The sequence below is a fragment of the Pocillopora verrucosa genome, chromosome 3 (assembly GCF_036669915.1).
Source record: "Pocillopora verrucosa isolate sample1 chromosome 3, ASM3666991v2, whole genome shotgun sequence".
Classification (NCBI taxonomy): Eukaryota; Metazoa; Cnidaria; class Anthozoa; order Scleractinia; family Pocilloporidae; genus Pocillopora; species Pocillopora verrucosa.
In genome coordinates, this window is record NC_089314.1 from 31,229,306 (window position 1) to 31,243,637 (window position 14,332).

At 38.8% G+C, this 14,332-nt stretch overlaps 2 protein-coding genes across 9 annotated transcripts in view; one reads left to right on the forward strand and one right to left on the reverse strand.

Annotated features, from left to right (window-relative positions):
* LOC136279400 (ubiquitin carboxyl-terminal hydrolase 10-like) overlaps positions 1-14,332 on the reverse strand; it is a 150,110-nt gene that overhangs the window by 83,211 nt on the left and 52,567 nt on the right. The window lies entirely within an intron of this gene.
* LOC136279399 (NACHT, LRR and PYD domains-containing protein 12-like) lies at positions 377-4,942 on the forward strand. The gene is made up of 3 exons (XM_066163072.1): positions 377-3,191; positions 3,447-3,845; positions 4,281-4,942. Exons 1-3 carry the CDS (start codon positions 405-407, stop codon positions 4,611-4,613), a joined length of 3,519 nt encoding a protein of 1,172 aa, XP_066019169.1. The 5' UTR covers positions 377-404; the 3' UTR covers positions 4,614-4,942.

A 14,332-nucleotide genomic window follows, 5' to 3' on the forward strand; every position in this document is an offset into this window, starting at 1 on the left:
TAAACTTGAAGAGTTATCAGCGACAGTTCACAATTTCTTTTGTCGTGACGCTTCTATTTGCTTCAGAAAGCGAAATATCTCTCCATACTTGTAATTGTTTCTTTTGCGCCTCTTTCTACGACATAGAATCTCACGCACTAAAAATAAAGAAAATTTGAACCAGCCGACACATTTAAATGTCCATTTCAGTTTTCTATGTCAGTTTCCGATATCAGAAAGAAAATGATGGCGTGCGTGAATAAACCATTGACAGCCGGCGTAAGTTTGCCAATAGTTAAAATCGTATTTTTGTCATGATCAAACTTAAAAATCTGAAACAATCTTTAACCGGAAGTCCACAACCAAAGCTGTAGAGCAAATTTGATCTCATCGAAAACAGCGAAAATACAAACAGTACTGAAACGATGGATTTTCTCAAGGAATCACTTGCACCAAGAACCTTCAACAAAATTAGCTATGCCGTAGTTTTAATTTGGTTCGTGATCAGTGTAATTTTCTTTGGCATTTTTGCCGAAGTGGAAAATACCGAATCCAGGTACGATTTCCGTTGCGGTGGCACCAAGAGTGAAAACATCGACCTTATCCGTGGGGAATGTTTCGAAAAATACCAAAAGCAATACAACAAGTACGGTGTTCCTGTCTATGGCTTCGTGATCATCAATTTCCTCCTTATTGGAATTGTATGTGTTATCTACTCCCAAATAGTGAAAAACGCAGTCGATCATTTGTCGTCGAGCAGTCGTAACAGTGATCCAGAGAGCGGACAGTCGCGCGACCAAGAAAACCCAACAGGACAAACAACAAATTGCGGACACAAGCTTTTCATAGCTTACTGTTGTCAACTATCTACGAGACTCGTTCTAGGAGTTCTCTTCATATTGCTGCAAACTCAGTTGCTTTATCCTTTAAAGTTTTCCTCCACGTTTGAATGTTGCTTGAACTCTGGAACCAATCAGCCGAGGAATTCATCGAACGCCGCCCCAAACAGTACTTTACACAAATGTCACAATCAACGAGCGATAAAGAAAACCTTTTGGATAAACGCTGTCCTTGCAGTGAATGGAATTTTTGACGCTGGCATTCTGATTGAAATCGTCTACATTTTGACACAGGCATGGATAAAAAGGAATTTTATGCAAGACTCAGACTTTCTAAAAACCTATCTAAATGCTAACCATGACAAGTCGCATCAAGAACCTAAGCTTCAGCCACGAGAACATGAACGTCATCCGACCCAATTCGAGTTACACCAAAAACCTCGAAAACAAGATGCAGTTGTCCCACTACAGCCACGAGACCAAGTCGCGTCGCATAATGTTCTTAAACAGCCAGAGGGAACGAGCGGACATGATAAGCCTGAACAGCTTCAACCATTCATCGCACGAACGAAGAAAATCATCAAAGAAGACACCCAATGCCTCTACGAACTCCAATCACCGTTTCGACGTCCTCCAGGCGCAGAAACAGAAGCCACAGATTTGAGTTTGGATCAGATTTACACAAACCTTGTGATCATTCCCAACAGGGTTACGTACAACTTTACTACAGACAGACAAGAACAACTCAAAGTTTATCCAAGGTCGCGCGACGAAGAATCACATCCGAAAAGCCTGGAAGACCTCCTAAATGATAAAAATAAGAAAGTATTGATTGTCGGTCGCCCCGGAATCGGCAAAACATTATGTTGCATCAAACTTCTCAGAGACTGGGCATTTGAGAAAGTCAAATCCCAAATCCAATTTGATGCTGCTTTCTTCGTAAAGTTCAGAAGATTCAACTCGGCAGACGACCTTAGCCTTAGGGAACTACTCACTCGGTCAGAACATTCCACCTCAGATCACCTGGATGATGAGGTCTGGAATTACATCCTGCAGCACCCTGAAGGTGTCCTCATACTTTTTGACGGATTTGACGAATTCAAAGATAACGCAAACATGGCCGTGGCGCCTTCTCATCCCGGAAACATTAAAGACAAGATGCCGCTACAAATCCTTTATCAGTGGCTTGTGACTGGGAAACTTCTTGAAGATGCTTCAATAGTAACGACTACTAGACCTACGGCTTTGACCGGTATCGCACATCTTAATTTCGACAAAACTTTTGAAATCTTAGGGTTTTCAACCGAGCAAATTCAAGAGTATATCAACAAATTCGCCGGAGTTGACAATCAAGTAGGCGAAACACTATGGCGACACATCAGCAGCAACATGAACTTACTTTCGCTCTGTTATGTCCCTGTGAACAGCTTCATCATATGCTCAAGTCTGTCACAAATATTGCAGTTCGAAAGTTCCGCTAGTGTTACCCTCCCTTCCAAATTAACCACGATATACAAGATTGCAGTGAAAGTATTTTATTTCAAACACACGAAAGAGTTCCGCGACAAACATTTTACCCGCGAAGACTTTCTTTCAGACGATTTGCCCTCGGCTGTGGAGGAGAAATTCGAGAAACTAGGAAAAGTGGCGTTTGAAGGAATCAAAGAAGGAAAACTTATCCTTGGAGGAAACGAAGTACGCGAAATGAAAGACAGCGCCCTTTTTCACCGCTTACCCGACCGTGAAAATGCCGCGTTAAAAGATGAGAAACAATTCTGTTTCATTCACCTTACAATGCAAGAGTTTTTCGCAGCGCGGCACCTGACAAACAACATGAAAGAAAGAGAATTAAGGAACTTTGTTTCCGAGAACATCAAGAACGGTAAATGGCAGCTGGTATTTCAGTTTCTGGCGGGACTAATGGAGGAGAAAAGCCACCTACCAAGCGAAATCATCACTGACCTTCTTCCTGTGCAAACTGAAGAGAAAAAAAACGAAGCCGAAAAAAGCGAAGACAAAATGGTGACCTGCTGGCCGACTAAAGACGAAAAGGATTTAGCAGTGACATTGCTTAAATGTAGTTACGAAAGTAATAAGATGGAGTCGATAGTTCAGAGAAAACTACAACAAATTAACTTCAATTGTGTAAATTTTATTGATAGTCACCTCACAGCTGTTGATTGCTCTTCGTTAGCAAATGTAATTAAGAATGTTCAACAAATTTCACATTTAGATTTGAGTCTCAATAACATTGGTCCATTAGGTTGTTTTGAGATTTGTAAATTGTTAAAATGTAGGGAATCTCAACTAAGCTGGTTAAACCTCACAAGAAATCAACTGACAGATGAAGCAGCAAAGTATTTAGCTGAAGCCATCAACAGCAACAACAGTCAGCTACGCATATTAAACCTCTCAAGAAATAATATCTCACGCATCGGAGCACGGCACTTGGCTGAAGCTATCAACAGCAACTGTCAGCTACGCACGTTAGACCTCTCATACAATAACATCTCACACATTGGAACACAGCACTTGGCTGAAGCTATCAACAACAACAACTGTCAGCTACGCACATTATACCTCAGCGCAAGTAACATCTCAGACTTTGGAGCACGGTACTTGGCTGACGCCATTAACAACAACAGTCAGCTACGCACGTTAAACCTCTCAGAAAATAACATCTCTGAGATTGGAGCACAGCACTTGGCTGAAGCCATCAACAACAACAACTGTCAGCTACACACGTTAGACCTCTCATCAAATAACATCTCAGACATTGGAGCACAGCACTTGGCTGAAGCCATCAACAACAACAACTGTCAGCTACGCACGTTAAACCTCTCACTAAATAACATCTCACACATTGGAGCACAGCACTTGGCTGACGCCATCAACAACAACAACTGTCAGCTACGCACGTTAAACCTCTCAACAAATAACATCTCACACATTGGAGCACAACACTTGGCTGACGCCATCAACAACAACAACTGTCAGCTACGCACGTTAAACCTCTCAACAAATAACATCTCACACATTGGAGCACAACACTTGGCTGACGCCATCAACAACAACAACTGTCAGCTACGCACGTTATACCTCACAGCAAATAACATCTCAGACATAGGAGCACAGCACTTGGCTGAAGCCATCAACAACAACAACTGTCATCTACACACGTTATACCTCTCACACAATAACATCTCACACATTGGAGCACAGCACTTGGCTGACGCCATCAACAACAACAACTGTCATCTACACACGTTATACCTCTCACACAATAACATCTCAGACATTGGAGCACAACACTTGGCTGAAGCCATCAACAACAACAACTGTCATCTACACACGTTATACCTCTCACACAATAACATCTCACACATCGGAGCACAGCACTTGGCTGACGCCATCAACAACAACAACTGTCATCTACACACGTTATACCTCTCACACAATAACATCTCAGACATTGGAGCACAACACTTGGCTGAAGCCATCCACAACAACAACTGTCATCTACACACGTTATACCTCTCAAACAATAACATCTCAGACATTGGAGCACAGCACTTGGCTGAAGCCATCAACAACAACAACTGTCAGCTACACACGTTAGACCTCTCACTAAATAACATCTCAGACACTGGAGCACAGCACTTGGCTGAAGCCATCCACAACAACAACTGTCAGCTACGCACGTTAAACCTCACAACAAATCAACACATAACAAATGCAGGTAGGCAAAAGGCACGTAAATTACTTGGCGATAGTCGGTGTAAGCTTATTCTTTAGGCCTCAGCAATTCCAATTAAAAACTAAAAAGAAATTATTTGAACCACTTACTATTCAAAATAACTGCGAGGTGACCGGCTCAGTGACAATTACAACCCAAAAAGCTAAACGTAAATGAAGGCAAATTAAATCTGTAAAGTGCTCAGAGCAGCGAGACTATTTGAACCGGATCGAAATGAAGAAAACAAACCAATGAACAAGTTTATTGAGAACAAACGATGTCAAACTTTTTATAAACGAACCAATAATATTGAAGTAAAAACACAAAGCTTCCTGCAGAGAAAACAAACAAACTTCGGACCTCTCAGGAAACTTTGTCATTTTATGATTGGTTATTTTCGATCCTAAATTATCTCCATGCTTGTGTCTGTTTTGATCGCGTGTGTCTTTCTCTAGGAATAGTTTTCTGTAGTGTTTATTGAAATTCATTTGGAGATTACAATCGCATCAGATGAGTTAATGTAGTGCAGATTGTAGGATACAACACATTTGTTTTAGTGCTCGATTTTTCTTCTGATCGAAGCGATCCTATTCAAGTAGTTTCAAATTTACTGCTATTGAAATCCTACCGAAACTGTACGTAAACTCGTGGCGCTTCGAAGAAAAGTTCTTTTGGGAGGTTAGTGATGTGAGATTTATGTCATACTAGTTTGAAAATTTTTTTGGGGAGTTTCTGCAGTTGATGTAAATATTAGTATATTTTTGTATATATTTAAGGCCTGTTTCTCAAATAATGTAATAATATGTCAATAAGTTGCTGTGCAAAATCAGAGGATGAAGCATCAGACTTGTAGACAGTTAAAATTTTTACTTACAAGTATTTGTAAATGGAGCCTGGACTCCCAAATTTATTAGTGTAGAATAAATGTTCTAAATGGATTTATACTTTGTGTTGTGATCTATTTATCCTCTATATCAGTCACCACTTGAAAGCAATGGGGAGGGAGTAAGGGGAGGGTGTAGCCTTCTGAAAATCACTTCTGAAACCTCACTTCACTGCCACATAATCATGACAACATAGTAAAAAAAAGTGGAGGTATGCAGCATCCCTCTTAAAACCCTTACCATATGTCAGATAAAATGATTTCCCTCCCAATAATAAGACAAAATTCTTCTTCACCCCTCAAACCACTGCTATAGTACCTAAAACAGCTTGAAATGTGAATGACATAAAATGAATGTCTCACATTTGCTTGAATAAGTTCCAGCTTGGCTATTTATTTAAACTTTTGGCCAAATAGGAGGAGATCTGTTCAGCTTTACTATGTTCTTAAAATCAGTGGAACTTGGAAGCCAAATAAAATACGACTAAGACAAAAGAAAACAAATCAAAGCACAGAGATGAATTCCATGAAAAATAACTTTGTGTATCGATTGGCTTGATTTTCTCTCCACAACAAGCAGACAAGGCATAGTTAGGGTAACATTAAGTTATGCGCTCAATCTTTATTCTATTGTAGTCATTAAATGTGGAAGAGTGTTCTTGATTGTCGGCCTCTTGAGGTGATGGCCATTGTGTGGAGCATGAAAGGAATGGCTCTGCAAGGATTGGTCTTCAAGAAGTTACAATTAACAGCCATCCACAAGTGTGACATCAGCTGTGAAAGAGAAATCAGTTGCCCGAGTTACAATTATGTGATTGGTGAGAAGTCTTGAACTTGTACTTAGTCCAAGTTCTATTTAGCAGGAGAATCAATTGCTAATGATAGCACTATCCTATCATATCTATTTTATAGACAGAAAGGCAGACATATGCCAGACATTTGCACATATCAGTGAGATACTGTGGCAGGCAATTCAAGCATAAAAGCTTTCTGAAACTGCTATGATTAAGAAAAAATTAGGGCCAAATTTTCAAAGTTGGCTGACTTTAACAGTTATTTCCAGTACTTGGACTGGGTCTAGCTGAATTACTGAAACAGATTTACCTTGCCAAAGGGTTCAACTAACTTTATTGTCATACTTTGGGAAAATTGAAGAAGAGGAAGAAGTTGTACACTTTTTATTTTGCAAAACTAAGCTTTTGGGGAACTTTTAGAAGAAAACCTTCATTAAGATTCCCTCTCAAATTTCTATAAAAAGCAGCAATCACTAATTACTGATGCATTTTATGAAAATACAAGAATTTTTTTCCATTGGATAAATTTACTTCAAGATTTTTAAGTACATGTTTATCTCAGCTCAGATACATTAAATATGTAAATGATTGATTTTGTGTGGAACATGAAAAATTCCATCCTTTTCACACAGTTCACCTTTTTGGCATCAGATTTTACAAGTTGGGTGTCACAACTTTTGATGTAAACAAACTGCAATAGTTCAGACATAGAGTCAACCACTCACTACCCATGTCTGAACTTTGGCTTCACTAAGTTGTCATAAATAATTTCACACTGTCCTGAAGTGTTAATCTTTGCTCAAAATTGACTTCTTCGTTTGATCATATGTTTTCAAGATTATATATCAAGCACATTATTATTTTGCTACCCATTGAGAGGATGCGAAGAATGTAACATGAAGCATTCTGGCTTGGATTAATCTAATGCTGAAAAGGTGAATTTTGAATCAAATAGTGGCAGCCATGTCAGTAACTGACAAGTTAAACTTGATCATTCTGGTGAATCCCTGTGGATGCAACATGACAGTCAAGTACTAGAAATTGGTTTTACACTGCAAGTCTTGGTGGTTTGTTGTAGTATAAGGACTTCTGCCTCAGTTTTGTGAAATAAAGGAAAAAAAGTTGGAATCTCTGGGGGAAATCGGTAGATACTCTGGAATGTTAACTTTCATAAACTGAGCTGTGAATCCATGCTGAATTAACCCTCGCAAATGGCCGTGAAAAACGTTTTAAGCTTACGGTGAAACAAAGTGTTCTTGATTCCCTGGTACGTCATTTTGATACATATCAAATAAAAACAACAAAGAAGAAAAACAATTTGAATTGACTCGAACTTGACTTGTGACATGAACTTGACTTGACTTGGTATAATTCCTTTAAACAACTGTTGTTTAAAGGAATTATACCATATCACAAGTAAAGTTTGAGTCACAAGTTAAGTTCATGTCACAAGTCAAGTTCGAGTCAATTCAAATTGTTTTTCTTCTTTGTTGTTTTTATTTGATATTTGTCAAAATGACGTACCAGGGAATCAAGAACACTTTGTTTTACCGTAAGCTTAAAACGTTTTTCACAGCCATTTGCGAGGGTTAATTCAGCATGGATTCACAGCTCAGTTTATGAAAGTTAACATTCCAGAGTATCTACCGATTTCCCCCAGAGATTCCAACTTTTTTTCCTTTATTTCACAAAACTGAGGCAGAAGTCCTTATGCTACAACAAACCACCAAGACTTGCAGTGTAAAACCAATTTCTAGTACTTGACTGTCATGTTGCATCCACAGGGATTCACCAGAATGATCAAGTTTAACTTTATTTGATTTTCTTGTGGTATACGGGTTTCACTTGCTCAAAACTTGTAAAGTGAGCCATGTTTCAAAATGATCACATAATAATGTGTAGAATACAAAATGTATAATATGGACTGAGTAGTATGCATGAAAAAGAAGTTGAAAGTTAGCGAGTTAAATATCTTCCTTGTCAGAGCTTCAGTTATGGTTTCCACCAGGTTTTTAATATGTCTTAGTGGACAATAACAGCCTTTGAAACATTTTGAAAACTCTGCAACAATTCTATAAGATGGACAATAACAGCCTTTAAAACATTTTGTAAACTTTGTGACAATTCTGTAAGGTGGAGAGAGATCTAAGAGCCCTCAGCAACAATTTAGAATGCAAGAATTTTTTGTATGCAGTGAAATCAAACCAGATGAAACAAGCTCTTTCAATTGAAGTGAAAAGTAAAAAAATTCATTAAATGATCAGGTTTCCATTTCTTGTTTTAACTTTTTGGTGGCTAAAATAATAGCATATTGCCTTACAATGTTATTTTTCAAAGAGGGGAAAAATTTAAGTTGACTCAAACTTGACTTGTGACTGGAGCTTGACTTGAGCTCAAAGTTGACTTGTGAAATGGTATAACTCTGTTTAATGTCTGCAATGTAGTTTGCAGCATAAAATCATATGAAAGGACTGTATTTCCTTGAATAAGCATTCTCCCCCCAAGCACACACACCCTAGGCCAAAATGTAAAATAAGTGCCCCCCTCCTCGCAGTTAGTGGGGATACTATAAAAATCCTGTTTCTAATGCAAATTTATCTTATAAAACCAGCACAGGAGAATAGTTTAATTTCTGCATGTAGTTAATTCTATCTCATTGTGCTTGCAAAGGTATCATAGAAGGGAAAAAAGTCATATTTTTCAATTTCCTGAAATTTCATATCTAGTAGAGAAAATAAAGATCTAATAATTTCGGAAAATTTTATTTTGGTATCTTTTTTATTTCAAGATATAAAGCAAAGAGTATTTTCAAAGTAGAACAGCGGACGCAAGATTGATAACACTTCATGTCAACTTCTACTCGTCACCTAATTCACGATTACGGAACCATAATTGATTTACAACGACACACTGTACAGTTTTGTACAGATATGAGATCGTTCATTCGTTATCAAATTATTCACTTAAGTTCTTTGCAAAAGGTAGAGAGATTGTTTTTGTTACTTAAATGTTGTAATCACGCTGTTATCAAGTCAAAAAGCGACACAAGTCTCTTTTGCCGTTCCAGAAAAAGGACAAATTCCTTCGCAAAAATATTGTCCACTGAAAATGATGGCAGTTCCTTTTAAACTCAAGAGATGCAGTGGTCAGAGTCTTTTTCAAGAGAACTTGTCGAAGGCCCTAGTTATAATTAGCGAAAAATCTAGCCGACAGACCGTCACTTTGCTTAATTTTCGGTTTCTATGCGAATTAAGACCTCGTCTACTCACCTGTTCGGTTTAGCTTCGTCTTCAAGTTCTCCAATATCGACCAAACTTTCCCATAGATATTGCTTAAGCTTCGTCTTCAAGTTCTCCAATATCGACCAAACTTTCCCATAGATATTGATGTCTACGAGATCGAACTACACAAGAATCCGCCATCTTGATAATCAACGCGCATGGCTTCGGGGGAAGAACGCTGTCGATGAAAAGGGTTGCTATTTATAAAGGGGGTAAGTTCCCAGAGAAACTGACGTGCTGAGCCGGTAGGAGAGTATAACAAGGCAATTTTGTATCATCAACTGCGTTGATAACGTAAATTAGCCACCGTCAAGAGTTTCAAATCTGACGTTTTATCTGCAAGCCCGAAAAGCTGTCTATGTTTTTGTCGCGTTTGAAGCGGGCCACCACCGCGCCCGGCAAATTGATCGACAGTCCGGCACTACAAATGGCACAGAGGGAAAATACCGATGGCATTCCACTCACTCTCACACTTCACCCTCACAACCACACAGGTCTATCATTCTTAAAAACTTTAAATCACCTCAAAACGATTGAGAGACTGGTACGATCTTTTCACAACCCTGCACTAATTTCATTCAAACGCGACAAAAACATAGACAACTTTTTGGTCAGAAGTTCATTTCAAAGTACCTGGTATCAACCAGAACAGTTAAGAGAAGTTGGCTCATTTTGGCATGAGCATTTCGGGGAAATTGTAACCTTTTATTAAGCTTGTTACTGGTTGCTGAAACTACGTAAGCCGAAAAGGGACAATCCAAAAATATTTTGCAAATGCGAAGAAATATTTAGAATGGATATCTTTTGGACAAATCGCTTTTGAAAAGTTTGTCAAACAGAGAAATCAATTTCAAGTCCTGGTTTAATTCATAGATCCATAAATAACTTTCATGAATAGAAAATGCCTCTCAATCCAAGAATCTTTCCAAATCCAAAAAATTTTCGCAAATCAAGAAAAATATTATGTCACGTGACACTTGCGCCAGTAGTCAACACTTTAGGCCTCTTCGTATGAACCCGGTTAACCGGGCTGGCCCGCTTACCAGGACGAATTTCGCCTTGGGTTCGTATGGGAAAATTCAGCCGGTTTCCGAGATGAGAAAAGGCCGAAGATCCTAGGGACGAGTTTTGGCGCGAAATTAGAAAAACAAAAATAGATGGCGAAACACAACCGAGTTATTTCTTTTACGCCTATCATGGCTTTGGCAACCCTTCTAGCTGTATCACTGCAGTTAAACGGGTTGCTAATGATGTGGAAAATTCATCAGGCAAAGCAAAACGATGCCATTCGGGCCGCCTTGTTTCGGAAGCGAAATTATTCGTGACGAAGGTTGAAACGAATAAAGCAAAGATGCTTGAACCGAAGCATTCGAACGTGTTGGTATAAGCCTGGTCGAACTGACTCGTGGTGGGAAAACATTTGGACAGGAACTGCACCTGAAGAATGTTGGAAAGAAAACTTCAGAATGTCAAGAACCTCTTTTGTGAACCTCGTTGCAGAGTTGAGACCATATATTTCACCAAACCCTACGTCATCGACCATTAAACGCATGCGCTGTTGCGAAGAATTCATCCCGGTAACCGGAATCAAGTGTTCATATGGCAAAATTTTCCAGCCCGCTTACCGAGATCCCGGTTGGAAAACCGAGATCTCGGTAACCGAGCCAGGCCGCCCTCTCATATGAACACATCGAAAATTTTATAAAGGATTTAGAGGTAAGGCGAGATCTCGGGATGCACTAGGTCGACCTGGAGTCACTGCGCGAACGGACTAAATTGTACCAGGTGTATTACGATGTTCTGTCACAAATGTGGAGAAGAATTTGTGAGCAATGAGCTATTCTGCCATCGATGTATTGTTAAGTTTTTAAAAAAATACCATGGTATTTCTACGAAATTGAGGACTCGACAGAAAAGGTTGCTTTGGTAATGTGAGTGGCGAGTATATTGGCTGAGACTGGACATGATCTACCGTCTGACCTCAGATAAATACTGCCTTTGCTGAGTATAACATGTTTGGTGTCATGAGTGAGAATAACAAATACGAGCTGATCTTTGATTCTTATTCAGGTAAATCCCTAAGTTTCGTAATTAATGGGGGCAGTGTGAATATTATGAAAGATTCCTTACTCCTTCGCTCTTCGCAGCATCATTTACCCAAAAACGAAACAAGTTTTACACCGATACCGTCGTGCATGTCCACGAGATCAATCTAAGCTTGCTTAGCCTGCCAGTGTTTGCTTTTATAGCTCTATGAATGAATCTTATCATTTCCATCTCTCTGACATCGACTTGGTTATGCGTACGTAAAGAATGACGGGACGGCTGATGCAATCAAGTAACCTCCACTTGAAAAATAAAATAGAGTGTACTTACATTTGATTTTTTAGGGTTAATTGTTCAGTTCAGATATTTCAGAATTTAATTTTGTTTACTGGTTCTGGTGGCAGTTGATTTTAGCTCAGTATCTTTGTGGGTTTGAATTTTTAAAATTTTAAAGATCTTAATTGTAAGTAGGAGCCAACCTTTCTTTATCACAAGATTTCATGACGCATACTGCATTGTTCTGTTTTTATCGCCTATTGCTCATAATATCATAAATAATTATTCATTTCATGTGCCATTTTGTTAGGAAATGCTGGGCCGGCCATGGACTACTCAAGATCAAGATAATGATGAGCATAGCGGGGACAGAAACTGCGCCATTAACAATCAAGGAGCCTTGTGGTATGGTGCCTGTTACTCCTCTGGCTTGAATGGCTTCTATTATCATGGAAAGCGCTCATAATTCGACGGAGTGACATGGTATCGCTGGAGAAGTAATAACTCCTTGGGGAGGACAGAGATGAAAATGATACTGGCGGACTTCTGGACAACTATGTCCCTTTTCCTCAAATAACCTTCGGCTGACAGCTTAGCTATTATTCACTATTGACTTAGAACAACGACGTAATCTCGATCAGTGCCAAATAAGCCTTTCATGTTTAATATCGCTAACAACGTATGAACGATTTCCTTCCAACTGTTCCAGCATAGCCTTTTTGGTTTGATTTTTTTCTCGTTCGTATTCGTTCTTAAACCAGCCTCCGATTGCCACATAAATGTTTGAATTTGAATGATCAACAAGACAGATGTAATATACGTATAAGCTGGCCTTAATAAGGGTTGTCCGGAATCTAAATATCTGAATAAAAAATCATCGGGATATGGATACTCGAGATACAAACCACGGGAATATTGACGGGATACAAGATATTTAGGCCAAAAAGTCAAACTGAGGATACGGGATACCCGCCCTCCCTAATGGGGCCTTACATTTTCATTGGTTCCTTTGAGTCATTCCGTGACCAAGTTTTCATCCTGTGAAAATTTGGTCACCAGAGAAGACGACTGAAAAACTGCAAAATTTCGACATTTTCCTATTTTTTAGGCTTTCTGTACTTACATTTCGAACTTACTGACCAGTGGAAACTTTCCATCATTCTTTTCAGTCACAGTGTGTAGAATTGATGAATTGGACCCGAGCAATTACAGGCCAATCTCCCTCTTGTCAATATTTAATCGTATCTTTGGGAAACTTATTTATAACCGCTCAAAATCTTTTCTGGATAAACACCATACATTGTACCATCATCAGCATGGTTTCGGGAAAAATGCTTCACACAGCATGCACTCATTGACATTGTCAACGGAATCCAGCGCAATATTGATGGAGGTTATTCTCGTGTAGCATTTTTATTGATCTCAAGAACGCATTAGACATAGTCAATCTTATTGCAAAAACTCGCACGTTACAGAATCCGTGGAGTAGCAAATATCTGGTTTTCCTTTTATCTAAATGATCGACATCAAACTATTCAAGTCGGCACCTACGTATCTTAGATAGAGTGTTGTCTCTATTGTGTGCCACAAGGATCAGTCCGGCTTAGGACCTTTACTGTTCTTGCTGTACATGAATGACATCTCTTTCTTACTTGCTGAAAACACACCCACTTGCTTTATGCTGATAAGAGTTTCAGATCCCTCGAAGTAACCATTCACGAGGAGTGAAGAATGTGAGAAAATGGCTGATAAATACGTTATCTCTTAAAGTAAAAAAGTCTCACTTTTTGTTTTGTTTAGACCGTATCAAAAACGTGTTGATTATGAAGTGAACATAAATTTCTTTGACTAAAGCACCAATTCTATTGTCTCTCTGGAACGGAGAGAATACGTAAAATACCTTGGTGTCCTTATCGATTCAAATTATCCTGGAATCAACACATTGCATTTATTTCATCGAAAATTAGCAAGTCTTTACGCATATTATCAAGATTGAGACGTTTTGTCCTACAAACTGTATTGCTTAACATCTATCAATCTCTTATTCAATCTCACTTGTCTTATGGGGTTGCCGCGTGAGTCTGAGGCCGAGCTGCCCAAACAAATTTGGAGATGGTTTTGGTTTCGTAAAAACGTGCTCTCCGCGCGATGTTTTTCAAACCCTTTAGATCTCATGCGGTACCTTTGTTCAACTTGTCAAACATTCTTCCTCTTCATCTTATCTATTTTAAAACAATCTGTTCTTTAATGCATAATTTCGTCAACGATCTAACACCTACTTACATTTAAGAAATATTTAGTTATTCTCCAGGAAAACACCACTATTCTACAAGGTCCTCAGTGACTAGTAATCTTTATCTTAAACATGCGAGAACAGAGAATGCAATGAAAACTTCTTTTTCAAGACTGGGTGTAGGGGTTTGGAATAGTATTCTCATCTGTCTTTGTTCTAAATATAAATTTAAAGACTATTACGTGGACACTTGTGTTTACATACC